We start from the raw sequence: 24,059 nt of genomic DNA on the forward strand, positions 1-24,059 counted from the left end.
TAGGAAGAAATAGTCTTCACAGTTCGCAACGAGCCAGGCGGCCCAAATTGCTGCATATACCCTGACTCTGTTTGCAAGAGAAGTGACACATTTTCCCTAGTTAAAATAAATTCATGTTAGCAGGCAATATTAACTAAATATGCAGGTTTAAAAATATATACTTGTGTATTGATTTTAAGAAAGGCATTGATGTTTATGGTTGGAGCAACGTGTACCTAAGCGATTATATGCAACGCAGGACAGGCTAGATAAACTAGTAATATCATCAACCATGTGTAGTTAACTAGTGATTATGATTGATTGATTGTTTTTTATAAGTTTAATGCTAGCTAGCAACTTACCTTGGCTTCTCACTGCATTCGCGTAACAGGCAGGCTCCTCGTGGAGTGCAATGTAAAGCAGGTGGTTAGAGCGTTGGACTAGTTAACCGTAAGGTTGCAAGATTGAATCCCCGAGCTGACAAGGTAAAAATCTGTCGTTCTGCCCCTGAACAAGGCAGTTAACCCACCGTTCCTAGGCTGTCATGGTAAATAAGAATGTGTTCTTAATTGACTTGCCTAGTTAAAAAATATAAAAATACAAATATTTTTGGGGGGAAATAAATAAAAGAAAAAATAAGAAAAATCGGCAAATCGTTGACCAAAAATACCAATTACCGATTGTTATGAAAACTTGAAATCGGCCCTAATTAATCGTCCTTTCCGATTAATCGGTCGACCTCTAGTAGGAACTACATTATGTGTTAATATGACCACTTCCCTTTATGGACAAATTCTTGACGGAGTGCCTGAAAATGCAAGCCTCTATAGCACACATCACTGTTTCTATAACAACGCTACACTGTATCATTGCTTTACCAAACAGTCTGGAATGCATCGGTGCAAATTATTGGTAAGACAACGGCAAGTTGGCATGGTGGAGCAGAAACAGACTGGCCACCAGGCCATGGAGGAGACGCAGTGAGGGAGCAGAGGGTTCTGCATATATCACACTACACTCACCCCCTGACGTCTAGCAGATGGGATAGCTGAGCGTGTCTCCTTCCGTCTGGTCTCTCTGTGCCAGGCCAGTCTGAACGATGAGATCCAGACAGAGGCAAGGGAACGGTCCCCTCGTAGCCAGAGAAGAGAACCTCTACCTTGGGGACTGGAGAGCGAGGCTGGGACTGTTAGTTTCAAATAGCTCCACCACCATGAAGAATACTGTATTTTATGCTGCGTTTTATACACACACACACCGATTTCAGAGGGTTTAAGACGGGTTTCTCTCATTCTGAAATGTGAGATTAATACAATACAAGTTGTTGTCAGTCAATAATAATCATAGAGAGATTGGAGATAAAAAGAGATGAGATAGAGATTACAGAACCACTTAGCCTGTCATGAGCCACAAGTCTGAGAGCCACTCAATAAGCTGTTGCCATGACATTCTATTTGCCTAAATTCAAAGGAGAGTGTTCTCTTAATTAATTGCAGTTCGGTCTGTTGCTACACGCTACGGTAGTGTTCTTCCCTTCTGGGTTTGGCCACCAGCAGGCTTTTGTCCCGGCCCAGCACTACAACACCTGGTTTAACTACTCAACTAAACCTCCAAAACTTGAATTAGCTGAATCAGGATCAGCAAATCATGTCTACTGCACACCATGTATTTCTATAGGAACGTTCTGTAACTTCCCACAGTCTGGAATAAGTCCCAGAATAAGTGTCACTTATTCTCAAATTATCACCTTATAATATTTCCCAAGCGAAAAATCGATTCACATTGAAGAAAACATTAAAAGTACATCTACTAAGGCTGACCATATGAATGGACAGATACTGACCCCTGAATATACATACCTATTGACTGTTAAATGTTACCTTACAGGTATTTTAAATGTCTGATGTCTACTTGTTAATGTTTTTTCAATGTACAGTATGTATATTTTACAATGTACAGTATGTATATTTTAAAGTATTTTTGTTCGTAATGTATTTTTCGTGATGTGTCTGACCCCAGGATGACTAGCTGTTGTCATGGCGTCTTCTAATGGGGATCCAAATCAAATCTCCTTATCACCTTGAAAGTGATTATACAGTCTAACTCTCCTGTGATGACTGTCATTTCTTCTGTGTACCTAGCCTACCTGTCTGGGTGAATAGGGAATAGGGACGTTGGTGATGTTAGTGGTGCTGACAGAGGGTTGGTTGGTTCACACTGTGATGCCAGAACATCATTACATCGGTGACCCACGAGCTGAATACTAAACATTTCCTCGATGCTCATCAGGGAGTCGTTAGCGGCAACATCCCGAACAGCTGTAGCCTCTTCAAAGTGAGGGAAGAAAGCTCTAATACCAAATGAACAAACTGACAACTGACTTGAGCCAGAATGCACATACGGAAGCACGTGCGTACGCACACGCACACACACACAAACAAACTCCAGTTGTTCATTCAGCCACCAATACTTTGATATTTCATTCACTGTTCCTTCCTCAGTCTCCCTGCATGAGATGTAAGATCTGTTCAATCACTCAAACCTGGATGTCATATAATTGTGTGCAGTGTTCCTGTGTCACTAGACAGCAGATAAGAGGCTGTTTGTGTTTTTTTTTAAATCAAATGCCAATAGCTTAGGGACCTGTGGGGAAAGGCACAGCATAAGAGCAGAGTGGTACAGGAGAGCTGGTGAAACAATAGAGCTCCTGGGTAGTGTTCAGTAGGCGCCAAACGGGAAAACATAATTCTGCATTCTGAGCATTCTGATTGGAGTTCAGGTAGTGACTATTCGTTACGACATGTTTTCTCCAGTTTTGAGCCTATTGAACACTGCCCGGATCTTTCAAAGCTCAACTCTGGGAGACGCAATCAAAACATCTGATAGCCAGTATAGAAGAAGACATTGACCCATTCTCTGTGTTGTCTCGTCAGTAGATTAGTCTGTGTGTCATTGTTTCACAAGACAGACAAATGGTAGGTTATTTGTATGAAAGGAGTTTAGTTTTTTATGCCTCAGAGAGATGCTATGAGTCACCATTGTAATGCAGAGCCAACATTAGAAACACTCCATCACGCCCCTCAAGCTCCATGGGAGAGCTTCAGCGAGAAGAAAATATCCTAGCATAGTCTAAACACACACCACACACCACAGACCACAGGGCACATAGTCTAAACACACACCACACACCACAGACCACAGGGCACATAGTCTAAACACACACCACACACCACAGGGCACATAGTCTAAACACACACCACACACCACAGACCACATAGTCTAAACACACACCACACACCACATAGTCTAAACACACACCACACACCACACACCACATAGTCTAAACACACACCACACACCACACACCACAGGGCACATAGTCTAAACACACACCACACACCACAGACCACAGGGCACATAGTCTAAACACACACCACAGACCACAGGGCACATAGTCTAAACACACACCACAGACCACAGGGCACATAGTCTAAACACACACCACAGAACACAGGGCACATAGTCTAAACACACACCACAGACCACAGGGCACATAGTCTAAACACACACCACAGGGCACATAGTCTAAACACACACCACAGGGCACATAGTCTAAACACACACCACACACCACAGGGCACATAGTCTAAACACACACCACAGACCACAGACCACAGGGCACATAGTCTAAACACACACCACACACCACAGGGCACATAGTCTAAACACACACCACAGACCACAGGGCACATAGTCTAAACACACACCACACACCACAGGGCACATAGTCTAAACACACACAACACACCACAGGGCACATAGTCTAAACACACACCACACAGCACAGGGCACATAGTCTAAACACACACCACATACCACAGGGCACATAGTCTAAACACACACCACACAGCACAGGGCACATAGTCTAAACACACACCACATACCACAGAGCACATAGTCTAAACACACACCACACACCACAGGGCACATAGTCTAAACACACACCACATACCACAGGGCACATCACAGAGCAAATAAAATGTGATTTGTTTGATTTTCTAAACCTTTAAGCAGTGCAGCGAACATAACAGAGCCATGCTTTCAAGTTGTGCTTCGAAGCTTCACACATCAAAAAATGTATCCCCAGACTTAATGACACTTTTGTATGTCTCTCTTGATGGCGCTGCAAACCATGCAGTGATGACATGTGATGAGAAGAGTCGTGACAGTTCCGTTATTTTATGTAAAGTATTAGCATTGCAGATGACCCGCACCGGGGGATGGAATCGTTTAGAACAGCAAAACCAGGGTTGGGTAGTAACTGATTACAGAAAGGTGTAACTGATTACAAAAAACGAACTGTAATCAGTTACATTACCAGCAAGAATATTGTAATCAGAATACAGATATTTTTGAAAAACGACATTTCTTCTTGGATTACTTTTAAATTCAGAAAGGATGTTTGCAGGAAATTACACCTTTCTGTTTTCTCAACGACATTCAATTCAGCATTGAAAAAAAGACGCAACTTTAAGTTTATTCCACCTGAGCGAGTCTGACGACAAGTCAGAGGCCATTATGATGATACACCAAATGAATTCTAATGGCTCTTAAGGGGAAATGTAATCCGATTATATTACTGAGTTTGGGTAATCCAAAAGTTACATTACTGATTACAATTTTGGACAGGTAACTAGTAACTAACAAACTACATTTAGAAAGTATCCTACCCAACGCTGAGGAAACAAGGTAACCACCAGGATTTTCTCTACTTGAATGGACTAAAAGAAACAAGTTGCCTACATAATCAACACTTGATATAGTTTATGCTTTTGATATAGCATAGGCCTACATCCATCTGCCTCTGAAGCAGCGTCTCTGAAGCAGCGTCTCTGAAGCAGCGTCTCTGAAGCAGCGTCTCTGAAGCAGCGTCTCTGAAGCAGGGTCTCTGAAGCAGGGTCTCTGTGATATTTCAAGGTAAAAATTTGGTTTTTATCTGACAGCCACTTATTTGGGAACATTCAGACAAATGCTAAGGGCCATTTCAATTCTGAGACAGATCCACACTGCCATGCAACTGGCTGGAGCTAGACCACGTCATCAAAATGACTGGAGGTCAGTCCAGTGATATCATCAACAGATTAAACCGGCAGCCTGGTCGGGAGGGAAAATATAATCTTCAATCACAATTGAGCCCAAAAAAAGAACCCCATCTGGTTTATAGCCAGTGGCCAGACCGCCAGTGTTCAGCCAGCTAGACTAAGCCTTTCCAGAGCCGTGATATAGTGACAGACCTATAATCACAACCACACGGCAACACACAAGAACAATTCACAGGTGTGGTTGATGAGAGAACAATAAGATTGGATGAGGTTCGATAGACTTCAGAGGGTGATACTTTCTCACTTGGTCTCTTCAAATGGGGAGTAGGGAATGTTCTCGTTTGTTAATTACTGTGGGGAAATCAATGCTGTGACCTAGGGAATAGTACACCTGGTCACACACGTAGATGGTTAGATCATTGCGACCTCAAAGAAACCCTAGGGGTAGTTAAGACAGTAAGGCCAACTATTCCTAACATACCAAAACACAGCAAACACTCTACAGATACCAATAAGCTTCATGGAAATCCATCCATTCCATATGCTCAAGTCCAGAGGTGGGAATCTGAAACTGAAGCACCACCTGGAAACAACAGATGCCCTACAGATAGAACATTGATGTGTCCCACAGTAAAAGCCAAGGCTATTTTAGTCATTCATGACATTATGGAGCTATAACATTGAATTGAGCTTGAAGTGATTTTATGCTAATGGAACACATAGGTTACTTTTATTTTGAAGTTGTAATTGGATATAGCACATCAGATATGCCCATTGAATGATAACATTCTCAACCTCGTCCTTTTGATCATTTCCTCTTTTAAATGGACTCTGAAAGTCGAGTAGTTTCAACCTGCAAGCGGAGCGTCCTGAAAGAAAACCACTTAAAACCCTGAACTCACTGTCCCTTCTGTTAATTGCACATCCCACGCAGCAGCAAAATGAGAGGCCATCTGTCAAACCGGTCAAACTATTCTGCTGTGCTCGGTCTATTTTAAGGGATAACCTTCACCGCTCTCATTTCCCCGGCAAAACAATGTCACCATGGAAATAAAGCATTGTAACTGAGGTGTTTGTTTGGACTGTACCTGCTGCGAGACCAGAGAGTCCATATAGAAACACCTCAGTCAATGTTCTGTAGAGACCTAAAGAGGGTCCATAGGTACGCGTCTCTAGAAGCAGAAAGCTTTTAGTTTAACTTTATGACTTATAGCCCATTATGACATTTCCATGGCAACTAAGGGTTAATTAGCTTCTTTTTACGTAAGAGAACCTCGTTCTTGAGAAGTGTTGACATGTTTGGAATGGGTGTAATGACTCCTGGATCCTGTGACTTTATGACACAGTAATAAGCCTAATTGATGTTTCAGGGGAAACAGATGATTCCCCTTGCTGAGGAATAGAGGAATGCAGTGTCATCTCTGGTCGTTATCTTATAGCAAACATGAATCTAATGGTTGTAGAAGGCCTTCATTTATCATTTCAACCAAGATGTTCAAGATGATAAACAGGGTCAGACAGAAGACAAAGATTCTGAAATGCAGATGTGTGTGCTGAGGCTCTAAAAAAGTCTGCGAGGTCAGGAAATCATAGTATAGTCCTTCTGGAGAAGTAAGCCTAAGGACTTTTGTCCCCCCACAAGCCATCATTGTTTTAGCCTTAGCAGGAACTCATAACCTCATTCCCTGCATATACTGTAAACCTCTATCAGGTCATGACTGAGGGCAGGGGTATCAAAACACAGCAAGGTCATGAAACAAAGAGAAGGCTCAGGATCCTATTCTGGCATTAAACAAACAGTCTGTGGGCGGCAGAGCTCTCTCTCTGTCTCTCTCTCTGAAGATACAGTAATATAATCCACAGGGAACTGAAAGGGTTTTTCTGCCCTTTGAAGATCAAGTGTAATGCCCCTGAGATCAAACGTACTGTATCTCATCATCCCAGATTGCAGTAAATGAACTGCCAGTGTCTCGCAGCCAGGGAACTCCCACAGCCTGTGAACACATCTGCATAATTTTGTCAACAAAATAGAAAAGCACTGAGGTGCCAGCAGACCAGTGTTGTATGGTTAGAGTGGCCAAGGTGGGAGTGTTTCCTCTAATCAGGAACAACACACAGTGCTCCACAACAACTACAGACCCTGTCTGGGATGCAGCTGCAGAGATGACATGTGACAGAACTCATAAAATCATTATACAATTTTGTAGTTGACTCTTTTTTTTTTAAAACAAAGCTTCTAATTTTTTCAATATTTTTTTTTAAGTTCAAAATGTTTAAATATACATTATATACAGAACAAAAATATTAACACAACATGTAAAGTGTTAGTCCCATGTTTCATGAGCTGAACTAAATCCCAGATAGGGTTGCACATTTTGGGGAATATTCAGAGCTGGAAACTTTCCATGGGAATTAACGGGAATATATGGGAATTAACGAAAATATATGCAAATACCAGTTAAATGTAGATGTTTTATGCATTGGATATATTTACCATATCATATGGAAACAGAAACATAAACAGTTTACCTTATCATAAGTAGACATAATTGCTAAATATGAAATCCTTCCAATAGAAATAAAAAAAACATTTTAGTTACGAATTGAAGTTTAATTAAATTAGTTGACTCTTCACATGGGATGATTTCACTTGTCACGTGCTGACCATAGAAGTGTCATGGCTGTCGAAAGGAGCGGACCAAAGTGCAGCGTGGTTGTAGTTCCACATTTTATTTAATCCGTGAAACTTTGCAATACATAAATAGCTGAATTAACAAAACAACAAACCCGTGACGCAGAGAGAAACAAACACTACTCAAAATATTATCACCCACAAAACCCAGGAAGAAAAACCCCTACTTAAATATAATCTCCAATTAGCGACAACGCGGACCAGCTGCCTCCAATTGGAGATCATCCCAAACAAGCCAACATAGAAATACAAAAACTAGAACCTAAGAACATAGAAATAGAAAACATAGAAAACCACAAAACACCCCCTGTCATGCCCTGACCTACTCTACCATAGAAAATCACATCTTACTATGGTCAGGACGTGACAAGAAGCTGTTATTTTCTATGGTAGAGTAGGTCAGGGCATGACGGGGTTGTTTCTAGTTTAGATTTTCTATGTTGTTATGTTCTAGTTTCTGTATTTCTATGTTTTTTGGGGGGGATGATCTCCAATTAGAGGCAGCTGGTCATTGTTGTCTCTAATTGGAAATCATACTTAAGTAGTTGTTTTTCCCACCTTGGGTTGTGGGAGATTGTATTTTGAGTGTAACGGCCGTCGTCAGATTGAGACCAAGGTGCAGCAGAGGATGTGTTCATATTAAGGATTTTAATAAACGAATGAACACTATACAAAAAGAAAACACGACAAGGAATGACAGCCAAACAGTCCTGTCAGGATTAACAAACCTAGACAGAAAACATTCACCCACAAACCCCAAAGGAAAAACAGGCTGCCTATGTATGACTCTCAATCAGCAACAACGATCTACACCTGTTCCTGATTGAGAGCCATACACGCCGAAACAAAGAAAACCACCAACATAGAAAAAGAAACCTAGAACGCCCACCCATGTCACACCCTGGCCTAACCAAAAATAGAGAACAAAACACCCTCTCTATGGCCAGGGCGTTACATTGAGTTAGTGTATGTTGCACCTCTTTGTCACGGTTTGTTGTTTTGTTTATTAATATGTATTGCATAGTGTCACAGTTTAATAAAGAAAATGTGAAATGATACACACACTGCGCTTTGGTCCACTCCTTCATCCTACGACAACCGTGACAATCTCCCACCACCAACGGACCAAGCAGCGGGGTCAGGAGGACTGGACCTGGGAGGAAATCCTGGATGGGGCAGGACCCTGGACAAGGCCCGGGGAGTATCGCCGTCCAAAGGAGGAGATTGAAGTAGCGAGAGCAGAACGGCGATATTACGAGGCGTTATACCATCAAGGCAAGCAGGCGGAGATAGCAAGAGAGGAACGGTGACGATACGAGGAACTAGCACAGCAACAACGCAAGCCCAAGAAGCAATCTCAAAATATTTTTTTGGGGGGGGGCACATTCGTTGGTCGGCGAGGCCGAGGGACGAGTCGGAGAGCAAAGAGGAATATTGGGGTGAGTCAGAGTCCGTTGAGAAAATATTGGATAAATTGGAGGAGAGTGAACGGAGGGGAGATTTAGAGACGTTTGAGGAAATGTTGGATAAATTGGAGGAGAGTGAAGAGAGATTTGGTTTGGCGTAGTATGCACGGCATTCGCCCTGAGGAGCGTGTTAGTCATCCAATGCCACCTGTGTCAGCTTCCCGTACTCGTCCTGATAAGTGTGTTAAAGTGTGTTGTAGGTCAGGGCGTGACGGGGTTGTGTCTAGTTTAGATTTTCTATGTTGTTATGTTCTAGTTTCTGTATTTCTATGTTGTTTTTTGGATGATCTCCAATTAGAGGCAGCTGGTCATCGTTGTCTAATTAAGTTGTTGTTTTTCCCACTAGGTTTTGTGGGAGATTATTTTTCAGTTAGTGTATGTTGCACCTCTTCGTCACGGTTTGTTGTTTTGTTTATTAGTATGTCTTGCATAGTTTCACAGTTATAATAAAATGTGGAACGATACACACGCTGTGCTTTGGTCCGCTCCTTCATACGACATTCGTGACAACAAGGCTGTAACGTAACAAAATGTGGAATTAGTTAAGGGGTCTGAATACTTTCCGAATGCACTGTTACTCGCTCTTCGACTCTCTTTCCTCTCGTCATATAAATATTTATTTTTAAAGTAATGGTCTGTGAAGTACAGAAACACACTCCTAGGCTCAAAATGATGGTCAAGGATAAAGGAACAAGGAACACATTAAACGTAACCAAACAAAGAAAATCAGTGTCCACATCTCCCCAAAAAATGGTTCCCAAATAAAAGTAATGTTGTTGATTATCTAAAATAAAATAAACCAGCCCCAGTTGACATAATATGGGCAGAGAGCTGTGACTACCAAATCTAAAGTTAATGATAACCAAATGGTGCTCGCAACAACACAGAACAAATGACCAAGAGCAAGCCTAGCCATCTGGACACCCAGCTCCCTGAAACGGAGTCAGAGCAGGGTTGCTCCTGAAAGACACATAATAACCAGCAGATAAGCCTGTGTTATTCAATCAATCTATCAAACAAACGATCAGTCACCTCTATATTTGTACCAGAGGGAAACCGTTACAGAGGCACTGTAGTTACAGAGTGCCAGAAATGGTCGTATGAGTAGGCTAGCAGGGTGACACACACAGACAACATACTGTAACATCTCTTACATTTTTTGCTTAGTGTCTTAGATACTTGTGTGAAGATTTTGCACTCAAACCCAACAAATCAAACAAGGAAAGTATGGCGTAGACCTAGCATACTTCCAATAGCACCACCCTGTGGTTTAGCCTACAGTACTCTAAATAACTCTTAAAATCAGTGTGGTACAAAAGTTCTTCACAAGAAAATGGCATACCTACCTACTCCATCCAGGTTGCAACTAGCATGGTAGACATTCCATACAATGACCAAAATGATACCTTCCACGCAACTGCCTAAACTTTTCACATTTTTAGGTTTAGTTGTAGGACAGGAGAAAACGCAAAATGTTCAGAAAAACTGGGAGATATAAGTACCCTAACTTACCTCTTCCACAGTGAGCGGCATACATATTCTATATTCCTTCATCAACATATTCTTCCTCCGTCAAGACAGTTGTCAAAGAAACGACCAGAAGTTGAAACGACGTTCAGGTTGTGTCTGTTGGCGGTCTATGGCAACTCAAACGTATGACAGCGCTAGGCTATTGTCATCAACGATAAGCACGAGACTGATAAAAACAAAACAATCGTTATATTTGATGAGAACAGCTATGCTCTCAGTCCAGCGTTGAATGTGAGCGTCCGCTATCCCACTGCAATCACACGACCGAGCAGAGCAAAGTAAACGAAGTCATCTTCTCACTGAAATCATGAGGGAACATCCACTAAAACGACCCATTAGCAAAATAATTGGCACGGTAAAGATCAGCAACGCTTCTGATGGTAATATTAGTTGTAAAAGAAAAGCATTACAAAAACGGTGAACTCTAGGCTAAATTCCTCTGAGCACCATCCAAGACTCATCTGAAGTGTCGTGTGGCAGTGCTAACGTCCCGGACAAAGCAAGCACTCAGTGTGCTCTGAATTGAGCCACGTTGGTCCCAAATCAGAATTGGCGAGTTTGCATCTTCAAGGTGATGCTGCTGTCTGGCGGTAAACTGACGATACTCTATTGCAACATTCAGCACTCCCTCTTTACATCGCAATGAACAGAAAACAACTGCCCATTCATTCCGATATGGAAATATGCAACCTGGTCTCAGAGCATTTCGTAATATTATTTTATGTAAATCCGAGATACTCATTTTGGTATGGCATGTATTAATTTGTGGATGTCCATCACGCATTTCATTTGATATTTTACAAATTACAATTCGTATTATTTGTTAAGAATTTTCAAAATGCACAATATTTTATGAATTTGCAAGTTGTACAATATGTTACGAATTTTCTAAATATACAATTTGTTACGAATTAGAAAAACGTATGATATGTTACGAAGCAAGCTAGAGGGCTAGGTGGCCAACATTAGCTAGCTGGCTAATGTTAGCTAGGTTAGGGGATAGGGTTAGGGTTAACCTCTCTAGGGTCAGCAGGACGAAATTGTCCCACCTACTCAACAGCCAGTTGAATCCCGTGGCGCGTTATTCAAATACCTTAGAAATGCTATTACTTCAATTTCTCAAACATATGACTATTTTACACCATTTTAAAGACAAGACTCTCGTTAATCTAACCACACTGTCCGATTTCAAAAAGGCTTTACAACGAAAGCAAAACATTAGATTATGTCAGCAGAGTACCCAGCTAGAAATAATCAGACACCCATTTTTCAAGCTCGCATATAATGTCACATAAACCCAAACCACAGCTAAATGCAGCACTAACCTTTGATGATCTTCATCAGATGACAACCCTAGGACATTATGTTATACAATACATGCATGTTTTGTTCAATCAAGTTCATATTTATATCAAAAACCAGCTTTTTACATTAGCATGTGACGTTCAGAACTAGCATACCCCCCGCAAACTTCCGGTGAATTTACTAAATTACTCACGATAAACGTTCACAAAAAACATAACAATTATTTTAAGAATTATAGATACAGAACTCCTCTATGCACTCGCTATGTCCGATTTTAAAATAGCTTTTCGGTGAAAGCACATTTTGCAATATTCTCAGTAGATAGCCCGGCATCACAGGGCTAGCTATTTAGACACCCACCAAGTTTAGCACTCACCAAAATCAGATTTACTATAAGAAAAATGTTATTACCTTTGCTGTCTTCGTCAGAATGCACTCCCAGGACTTCTACTTCAATAACAAATGTTGACCCATATATTTACACCTGTTGCGACATATATTGCATTATTTTATGACTGGTTATGAGACCTGTATAGGAGTATCAAAACCCACAAACCCAGAAATTAGTTTTTTCCCTGCCAAGAAAATTCCTTTCGTTGTTTCTTAAATCCTTTGTTGATGTTGTAATGAATTAATTACAGTCATGTTTTTTTTTCATCATATTTAAAATAATTTTATGCCACTGTCATGGAGATTTATGACCATCCTGTGTAACTTTACTTGGACTAGGAAGAAACTTTATGACACTGTCAAAAAAAGATTATGACTATCATAATCATATAAGCCAGATAGGCCTATCACGTACAGTACATGCCCTCATAACAGTCATCAGTCAAAAAGAGGGTGTCTTGACCTGCTCCTGAAATCTGCTCCAGCATTCATCCCAGTCATCCACAACAGAGCTTTGGGGTAGGTGCATGTCTGACATCAATGTGTCCGCAATTACAATGATAATTTAATATATATACACAACATAAAGATACTGTTGACATGTAGGCTATGGTGTAAGGCAATGTTTTGCCTTGTGTGGTACATTTTGTAGGTCCATATTATAACAGGTTATGACAACTTATATCAGCTGTTATGACATATTATGACATGGTTATGATAAAGCCATAACGTGTTATGACGCTGGGTGTCAAGTGTTCCCCAAATATGAAAACAATTATTGATCTACTGAAAGAACATTCACCTTAATGTGTGGCCTTGCTACTTCCTTCAGCCTACGTATATCCATCACATAGGCCTAGGCTACTGATCAAACTCATGTAGAGAATATTCTAGCTAGATATGTTATCTCTAATGTATTATCGTTCAATATGGTAATCCCTGAGCATCAATGCATGTACGTATCTCCAACACTAGATGTCACCGCTTGAACTACTATTCTAAAAAGCCTTGGCTAGTTTGATGAGGGTGAAAGAAAGAGAGAGAAAGTAAGAGCGAGAGAGAGATGTGTAGCACCACAAATGTCAATATATTTTGCCCACACAGAATACAGATTCCTGCGTATTTCTCCTATTTGACCAGTTTGGATTGAGAAAACGTAATGTGCTCAGGCCAAGGGAGATGGCAGGAAGCTGCTGGATGACAGTCTTCCAGGTAAAGTCAGATGTTTTATTTACAGCAAGTGATAAATGTTCAGCAATCAACAAAAATACAAAACGAAATCCAGAAAATAAGAACAACTAGAATCAACTTTTTAGCAAACACCTAGAGTGAACTACAGCCTAGAACTGTAGGCCTTCAGCCTAGAACTGTAGGCCACCAGCCTAGAACTGTAGGCCTTCAGCCTAGAACTGTAGGCCACCAGCCTAGAACTGTAGGCCTTCAGCCTAGAACTGTAGGCCTTCAGCCTAGAACTGTAGGCCTTCAGCCTTGAACTGTAGGCCTTCAGCCTTGAACTGTAGGCCTTCAGCCTAGAACTGTAGGCCTTCAGCCTAGAACTGTAGGCCTTCAGCCTTGAACTGTAGGCCTTCAGCCTAGAACTGTAGGCCTTATGATAATTAACGTAGCAGGTTAAGAGATAAATGTAATGGCACAATGTAGATTTCTGCTTAATTAGACATACCCAAAAGTAACTGCTATTCATGTGTAATTACATGATTCTGACATGCAAAAACTTGGTATATTTGGAAAGAAGACATCTGGGAGATTAGGAGGAAATTATCAGAAGATAAATGGGAGTTACATAGCTCAGAATACACAAGATCAAGCACACAAAATAAGAGTTATTTTTAATATCATCTTTCAATGACAAGCTGTAAGTGAATTATTGACGACTGGAGCTAGAAACACATCAGATGGCTTCCACAACATGTGAACAATATCAGAAAATAAATGGGATTGATAGACCTAACAATTAGAAATGGGCAGATGTTTTAGTAAGTAGTGTCAGGTGTGGTCACATTTCCAAGTGTCCCTAAACCTCTCCAAAGTCACATATGTATTAGATAATTCCAGTGCTATAACATATTTGCAATCCCTAAATGCCATTTGTTCAGCATAAAAACACAATTTATACCATATCAGCTTCACTCAAACATTGTGGTGGTGTTATGGGGTATCCAGGGTACATTCAGGTGTCCTTTCAACCTCTCCAAAGTGTCCCAATGTGGTAATTTCACTGTTTTTGCACACTGGATGTGCCTTAAAGTTATTGTTCACTATAAAAACTAAATTCCTACAACATCAGCCTCTCTCAAACATTGTGGTGGTGTCGGGGGACATACAGGATATATGGATGCCTACAGCGCGTAAGCAGGCAACATCATATTTTTGATGTGCAAAGATATAGTCACTCTGTGGCCATTCGATGTTGCCATTAAGTCATACATCATCAGATAATATTGGCAATATGCTATATTTGTTCCTACCAACCTACGGATTAATTTGATAACCCCCATGTAGCCATAGCTCAAACACAGACCAAATGAAAGCTTACCGTGTTAGATTTTTGCTGTTTGGTGAAAACGTGTAAAATAAACATTTTGACTCTCGAGGCTGGTGATCAATAACGGTAGGATACAGGCAGACAAATAAGATATCCTCATGATCTGTGGAGTCACTGCTTTCGGTGTGTATTAATGTATTCCGTGTTACTTTAGTTTATGCTTCACAACGCTAACAGGAATGTAAGTAGCAGCCATCTTGAAATAAGGTAATCGGCTCAGCCTGCCATTATACATTCGTATGCCCATATATGGTAGTAAGTCATACCAAAGATTTGAAGGCACCAATCAATAGCCAATATACTCAGCTTTCAGCAGACACCCTGCTTTTGCAGATAGGGGCTACCATTCTCATACCAGACTTAATTGAATAAAACAAATCAAACAGGGTCCCCGAATTTGGGGACTTCACATTTAAGAGGTTTAATGAGACTTAGGTTAAGGTTAGGAAAAGAGGTAGGGTTAGCTAACCCTAACCCAACCCAAATAAATGCAATAGCGGGTGAAGATATTTGAAATGTTTACACTGTGCGAGGCCAGCGTTAAACCGCATCGTTATACGGATATACTTGTTGAGCCCTTGGCCTCAAGCTCCTCTCTAAAGCGGCAGACAGCACAGGGGCCAGTCTATATCAGCACCAAAGATACTGAACTATTTTCTCCTTTTGTCCCCACAGGTTCAAGACTAATGCCTGTGGCCTCCAGCTGGTGTGGAGCTCCATGCTTGCTGACAGAGCTTGGCTGGAGGTTGGGGCTGAGAGCCAGGTACTGTACAGCCTGCTGGGGCTACAGTACACCCAGGCCAGGCAGCTGTCCAGGGGACAACTCTCCTCTCTGGCTGGGGACAGATGGCAAGACCAGCTGATGGTGGGTGTTTTGTTTAATCTCTATCTATCTATAGGTTAGCTGGAAGTCTGTCAGTCTATTTTTTTTTTTATTGAACCATTGAATGCAGGTTGGTCTCATTGATATTCACTGTCCATCTTTAGCATCAAGTGATCGTCATTCTGTCTGCCAATCTGTCTGAAGATGAATTGTTCTGACTTGGAAATAACCAACAAACATTCACCTTAGGCCTGGCTCATTCATTGGCTGATTCAGGAGAATGTAACTTTGTTTTGAAAGATGACTTTTATAAAGTTAGGTCTGTGGGATGGATAACCCTGTTTGACCCAGCTGGTCATCTATGAACGTTTGAGCATCTTGAAGAACGATCTGGCCTTAATGGCCATGTTCTGTTATAACCTCCACCCGGCACAGCCAGAAGAGGACTGGCCACCCTTCAGAGCCTGGTTCCTCTAGGTTTCTTCCTAGGTTCCTGCCTTTCTAGGGAGTTTTTATTAGCCACCGTGCTTCTACATCTGCGTTTCTTGCTGTTTGGGGTTTTAGGCTGGGTTTCTGTACAAGCACTTTGTGTCATTTGCTGATGTAAGAAGGGTTTCATGAATACAGTTGATTTGATGATGGATCATACACAGAGAAAGGTCACACCCCTCTGGAAGACAAAAAAATAAACAGATGAGAGATGAAATGAAAATAAATGTAGCTACGCTTCTCAGGGACGACTTTACCTGCAGCTGTGAGTGAACTCACATAGCTCATAGCTTTTCATGGTCAAACTGTGAAAGAATACAATATACATTTATACCGGCCTACAATGACACAAAAATATAAAATTCACCAATGTTCAAAAGTTGAAAAATAAAGTATACTCTCTTATTTGGCTGGCTGCCTGTAACCTAACCTTGCCACTCCAAAGTTTCAGTAAGTCTGCGTTGTTAAGTGAATACCAACTGCATTGTGTGAGTGTTACAGGACATGAGCAGAATGAGATGTTGAAGAGCGGGGGATTGAATAGACCTTATTCACAGCTGAACGTTGTACCTCAGACGGCTTGTTGAAAAGGTAAGGTACGGGGTGCTTAAATGTGTCACGTAAGGATTGGACCAAAACGCAGCGGGAATGTGAATGCTCATTATCTTCTTTATTAAACAAAAAATGAACACTGAACAAAAAGAACGACGAAAAACAGTCCTGTCAGGCACACAGCTAAACAAGGAACAACTACCCACAAAACCCATAAAAAACACCCCTACTAAATAGGACCTTCAATTAGAGGCAACGAGGAACAGCTGCCTCCAATTGAAGGTCAAAACAATAAACTAGACATAGAAATAGAAAGCTAGAAAATAGAACATAGAAATACAAAACATAGAACACAACCCAAAAAACCCCGACAACACAAAACAAACACACCCCTGCCACGTCCTGACCAAACTACAATAACAAATAACCCCTTATACTGGTCAGGACGTGACAAAATGCAACGTGTTTCCATGCATGTGCAGTAACCTGTGCGAGAGAGATGTATTGTTAAAGTGGTATTTTTTGAATATCCCAACTCCCCCTGACAGTGGGGTCCCAGCCAGCCATTATTGTCAGGAAACTTGGAGCAATTAGGGGTAAGTGCCTTGCTCAAGGGCAGATCAAGAGATGTTTCACCTTGTCAGTACAGGGATTTGAACTAGCAACCTTGCAGTTACTGGCCCAATGCTCTAACCACTAGGCTACCTGCTGTGACAGGGCAGATGATAATGAGCCTTCAATGTTCTATTGCGTATCCCAATCGAATAGCCTTTTAGTGCATACACTCTTAGAAAAAAAGGTGCTATCTAGAACCTAAAATGTTTTTTCAGCTGTCCCCATAGGAGAACCCTTTCTGCTTCTAGGTAGATCCCCTTTGGTTCCAGAGGAGGTTGATGGCACATTAACTGGGGAGGATGGGCTCGTAGTAATGGCTGGAGTGGAATGGTATCAAATATATCAAACACATGGTTTCCATGAACCTAAAGGAGTTCTAAAAAATTGTCAACCTGGAACCAAAAAGGGTTCTTCTATGGGAACAGCCGAAGAACCCTTTTGGAACCCTTTTTTCTAAGGGTGTTTTCACATAGTCCTCTTTAAAAGAACCGATCTCAGTCCTCTTTAAAGTGAACTCCGGGGTCAAAAACAGCAAAAGAACTCGGGTATCTTTATATTCACACTGCTCTGGCTTTGTGCCAATTCACTTCACCTATTTTGTGATCCGAGTCCTCTTTGCATTCACATTGCTATGTTTAGAAAGGAACCAAGATCTTCCAATATTCACTCAATGCACTCTGGGTTTTTACAAAGTGCAGGAAAAGCCATTCCATCAGAATGTGTTATCAGACCGCTAGATATACATACTTACATTTTGGAAGCTAATAGATTGCACTTCGGCGATGTCATCTACAAAATAGCTTCCAATACTCTACTCAGCAAACTGGATGCAGTCTATCACGTTTTGTTACCAAATCACCTTATACCACCCACCACTGCGACCTGTATGCTCTAGTCGGCTGGCCCTCGCTACATATTCGTCGCCAGCCCCACTGGCTCCAGGTCATCTATAAGACTATGCTTGGTAAAGCTTCACCTTATCTCAGTTCACTGGTCACGATAACAACACCCACCGGTAGCACACGTTCCAGCAGGTATATCTCACTGATCATCCCCAAAGCCAACACCTCATTTGGCCGCCTTTCATTCCAGTTCTCTGCTGCCAGTGACTGGAACGAATTGCAAAAATCGCTGAAGTTGGAGACTTTTATTTCCCTCACCAACAATAAACATCAGCTATCTGAGCAGCTAACCGATCGCTGCAGCTGTACATAGCCGTCTGTACATTGCCCACCCTATCTACCTACCTCATCCCCTTACTGTATTTATTTTATTTACTTTTCTGCTCTTTTGCACACCAGTATCTCTACATGCACATCATCATATGCTCATTTATCACTCCAGTGTTAATCTGCTACATTGTAAGTATTTGCTCCTATGGCCTATTTATTGCCTACGTCCTCATGCCTTTTGCACACACTGTATATAGACTTTATTTTTTCTACTGTATCATTGACTTGTTTATTGTGTTATTGGCTTGTTTGTTTACTCCATGTGTAACTCTGTGTTGTTGTCAGTGTCACACTGCTTTGTTTTATCTTGGCCAGGTCGCAGTTGTAAATGAGAACTTTTTCTCAACTTGCCTACCTGGTTAAATAAAGGTGAAATAAAATAAAAAATAAATACAATTTAGTTAAAAGATGAGAAGTAATAGTTTTAATAAGAAGATATTATTAACATGTAAATACTATTGGTAACAGGATAAATAGAAGAATAACTGCAGATTAAATAATACTGTAACTGAAAATTGTACACCAAATGTAGGCTACTGCCCCTTTAAGAGCTAGAAATGATTTTGTGCCCTGTGTTGTGATTCTCAACAAATATGTTTTTGTCTTCTCAGACTATTCAAACTCCGCAATCGAATAAACAGTTTATGAAGCTCTCTTAGCCTATAGATCAGATATCGCAAACAAATAATCTGAACTAAACTGCATTTCTGTGCATTCTTGACAATCGCTAATCAATTTCCAAAAACAGCACCATTTGTCTTACGTGAACCTGCCCTTCATAATCTTCTCTTTTTTGTGGCCCCAATGTGGGGGGTTATGGCAACACCAAGTGACCACCCCCCCCCCATCCCTCCTCTCTCACTGTTAGCATAACCATTGAGGCGATTGGTGCGTGGGCCGCGGTACTGCCGAACTAGTGTGCCAGCTCTCCCCACTAGCTCCTGAGCCAGCCTTCATCATTAAGGGGCTCAATTGAATTGAGGCGGCAGACTCCCAGGGCCTCTTTGTAAAGGCCCAGACTCAGCCACAATCACAGCAACCAATGCCAGGCAGGCTGCCCTCCTGGCCCACAAAGACAGGAGCTGGCAGAGAGCAGGGGCTGCCCTAGATTACACAGGTGCTTCGCTTCTCATAACACTAAGACAGAGACAGAGACAGATAGAGTACACTCTCCATGCCAGTAAAGCCTTTTGAATTGAAAAGATTGAATTGACTACAGAGCGCGAGCAAGAGAGAGGGACAGAGAGAGAGAGAGAGAGAGAGGGAGAGGGAGAGACAGAGAAAGAGAGTGAGAAAGATAGAGTACACTCTCCATTTCAATAAAGCTTTAGAGAGAGAGAGGTAAGGGTAGAGATACATGTACAGTACAGTAGAGACAGAGCTCCAATCATTATCATTACAGTACAATAGAGATTCAGAGCTCCTATCATTATCATTACAGTACAATAGAGATTCAGAGCTCCTATCATTATCATTACAGTACAATAGAGATTCAGAGCTCCTATCATTATCATTACAGTACAATAGAGATTCAGAGCTCCTATCATTATCAGTACAGTACAATAGAGATTCAGAGCTCCTATCATTATCAGTACAGTACAGTAGAGACTCAGAGCTCTTATCATTATCATTACAGTACAGTAGAGACTCAGAGCTCCTATCATTATCAGTACAGTACAGTAGAGACTCAGAGCTCCTATCATTATCATTACAGTAGAGACAGAGCTCCAATCATTATCATTACAGTACAATAGAGATTGAGCTCCTATCATTATCAGTACAGTACAGTAGAGACTCAGAGCTCTTATCATTATCATTACAGTACAATAGAGACTCAGAGCTCCTATCATTAGCATTACAATGCAGTAGAGACTCAGAGCTCCTATCATTATCATTACAGTACAATAGAGACTCAGAGCTCATATCATTATCATTACAGTACAGTAGAGACTCAGAGCGCCTATCATTATTACAATACAGTAGAGACTCAGAGCTCCTATCATTATCAGTACAGTACAATAGAGACTCAGAGCTCTTATCATTATCATTATAGTACAGTAGAAACTCAGAGCTCCTATCATTATTATTACAGTACAATAGAGACTCAGAGCTCATATCATTATCATTATAGTACAGTAGAAACTCAGAGCTCCTATCATTATCATTACAGTACAATAGAGACTCAGAGCTCCTATCATTATCATTACAGTACAATAGAGACTCAGAGCTCATATATTTATCATTACAGTACAGCAGAGACTCAGCGCTCCTATCATTATCATTACAGTACAATAGAGACTCAGAGCTCCTATCATTATCATTACAGTACAATAGAGACTCAGAGCTCATATATTTATCATTACAGTACAGTAGAGACTCAGCGCTCCTATCATTATCATTACAGTACAATAGAGACTCAGAACTCCTATCATTATCATTACAGTACAATAGAGACTCAGAGCTCATATATTTATCATTACAGTACAGTAGAGACTCAGCGCTCCTATCATTATCATTACAGTACAATAGAGACTCAGAGCTCATATATTTATCATTACAGTACAATAGAGACTCAGAGCTCATATATTTATCATTACAGTACAGTAGAGACTCAGCGCTCCTATCATTATCATTACAGTACAATAGAGACTCAGAGCTCATATATTTATCATTACAGTACAGTAGAGACTCAGCGCTCCTATCATTATCATTACAGTACAATAGAGACTCAGAACTCCTATCATTATCATTACAGTACAATAGAGACTCAGAGCTCATATATTTATCATTACAGTACAGTAGAGACTCAGCGCTCCTATCATTATCATTACAGTACAATAGAGACTCAGAGCTCATATATTTATCATTACAGTACAGTAGAGACTCAGAGCTCCTATCATTATCATTACAGTAGAGACTCAGAGCTCATATCATTATCATTACAGTACAATAGAGACTCAGAGCTCATATATTTATCATTACAGTACAGTAGAGACTCAGAGCGCCTATCATTATTACAATACAGTAGAGACTCAGAGCTCCTATCATTATCAGTACAGTACAGTAGAGACTCAGAGCTCCTATCATTATCATTACAGTACAATAGAGACTCAGAGCTCCTATCATTATCATTACAGTACAATAGAGACTCAGAGCTCCTATCATTATCATTACAGTACAATAGAGACTCAGAGCTCCTATCATTATCAGTACAGTACAATAGAGACTCAGAGCTCCTATCATTATCATTACAGTACAATAGAGACTCAGAGCTCCTATCATTATCATTACAGTACAGTAGAGACTCAGAGCTCCTATCATTATCATTACAGTACAGTAGAGACTCAGAGCTCCTGTCATTATCATTCAGAGCTCCTATCATTATGATTACAGTATTCCAGGAGCTTAATGAGACTGGAGAGGTCCTAGAGAGTTCCCAATCTGGCCCTCATATCATAATGGCCACCTAATCAACCCCAACTTCCAATTGGCTCATTCATCCCCTCTCCTCCCCCATGTAACTCTTCTCCTGTTCATTTCTGTAAATGAGAATGTGTTCTCAGTCTACTTACCTGGTAATATAAGGTTAAAATACATTTACAAAATAAAATACATGCACACACACACACACGCGCACATGCAAACACACACACATGCACACACACGCACATGCAAACACACACGCACATGCAAACACAGACACGTGCAAACCCACACAAACACACATGCACACACACACACACACACACACACACACACACACACACACACACACACACACACACACACACATGCAAACACACACACACACACACACACATGCAAACACACACACATGCACACACACACACACACACACACACACACACACACACACACACACACACACACACACACGCAAACACACACACACGTATCAGCATTGCCATCTTCGCCATCACTGTTAGTTGAATTCTATGTGACACCTATGAATATAATGTGAATAATGCAACAGTAGGCAACATGCAGCTGTTAGAGGCTCGAGCCTCAGAGGTGTCAGTCAGATAGAAGAGGACAACACACACACACACACAAACACACACACACACACACACACACACACACACACACACACACACACACACACACACACACACCCACACACATATACGTACACACACATACACATATACGTACACACACACAGTGCTGTCAGTCAAATAGAAGAGCAGTTCAGCTATATCGGGTCCAAGGTTTCGCCGCTCCAACTGACACAATGTTATTTTCATGCAAATGTACCTCTTTGTAAAGACTGTCCTGTCTTTATGAGATGTCTGAGGGAATTGTTAGTGTGATGGGGTCTCGGGTTGAGCTGGATATGACTGTCAGTCATTGCGTCTCAAATGGCACCATATTCTCTATATAGTGCACTACTTTTGACCAAGGCCCAAAGGGCTCTGGTTAAAATTGTGCACTATACAGGGAATAGGGTGACATTTGTGAGACCCCCTATGTTGAAATGCTCAGTGGAGATGAAGGATGTTATCGTTAGCGTTTGTTGCTGTGCTCCAGGGCTCTTCTCATTTTCTTCCACTCAACCCTATAGTGGCTATTTTATAAATAGATAAATGAAGGATTATAGTATCGTCAGGTATGTGACCATACACTCTAAAAATTAAGGGTTCAACAAGGGTTCTCTCTGAAGAACCTTAGGGTTTTTACCACTGACAACTCCCCTTAAAAGGTACTTCCAAGAACCCCATAGGAGGTGGGGATCATCGAGGAACCTCCTTAGTTCTTGGGGTGTCACGACTTCCGCCGAAGTCGGTCCCTCTCCTTGTTCAGGCGGCGTTCGGCGGTCGACGTCACTGGTCTTCTAGCCATCGCCGATCCACCTTTCATTTTCCATTTGTTTTGTCTTGTTTTCCCACACACCTGGTTTACATTCCCTCATTACTTGTTGTGCATATAACCCTCTGTTCCTCCCATGTCTGTGTGTGAAATTGTTTGTGGTAAAGTGTTTGTGCACTCTGACTGGTTCGCAACGGGTTATTTTGTACCCATATTTTGTTGTTCTGGGTGCCGTTGGTTTTTTCATATTAAACTGCTCCGGTTATTACCTAGTTCTGCTCTCCTGTGCCTGACTTCCCTGCAGCCAGTCACGCACCTCTTACATGGGGGTTCCTGCAGGAACCTAACTTTGGATTTGAATTGGAGAAAACAGCAGGTGCAGGTACATAACTGAGCATGTTTAACATCTCCTGTTTAAGGTTTCTGCCTTGTATGATCTAAATGTATATTGTTTTATGATTATACCATCTAATTTTTCATATTTGTGCAAA

General features: G+C 41.2%; 1 protein-coding gene across 2 annotated transcripts in view; it reads right to left on the reverse strand.

Annotated features, from left to right (window-relative positions):
- Positions 1-11,429, reverse strand: part of LOC106601779 (cytoplasmic phosphatidylinositol transfer protein 1) — a 134,618-nt gene extending 123,189 nt beyond the window's left edge. Inside the window, exon 1 of one of the 2 annotated variants that reach the window (XM_045715542.1) lies at positions 10,752-11,429. In XM_045715542.1, the coding sequence (XP_045571498.1) occupies positions 10,752-10,799 (48 nt within the window). In that variant the 5' untranslated portion in view covers positions 10,800-11,429. The remainder of the gene's footprint in view (positions 1-10,751) is intronic. The other variant, XM_045715541.1, reaches the window with a different exon arrangement.
- Between the last annotated feature and the right edge of the window lie 12,630 nt (positions 11,430-24,059).

This window comes from Salmo salar, chromosome ssa03 (assembly GCF_905237065.1).
Source record: "Salmo salar chromosome ssa03, Ssal_v3.1, whole genome shotgun sequence".
Taxonomy (NCBI): Eukaryota; Metazoa; Chordata; class Actinopteri; order Salmoniformes; family Salmonidae; genus Salmo; species Salmo salar.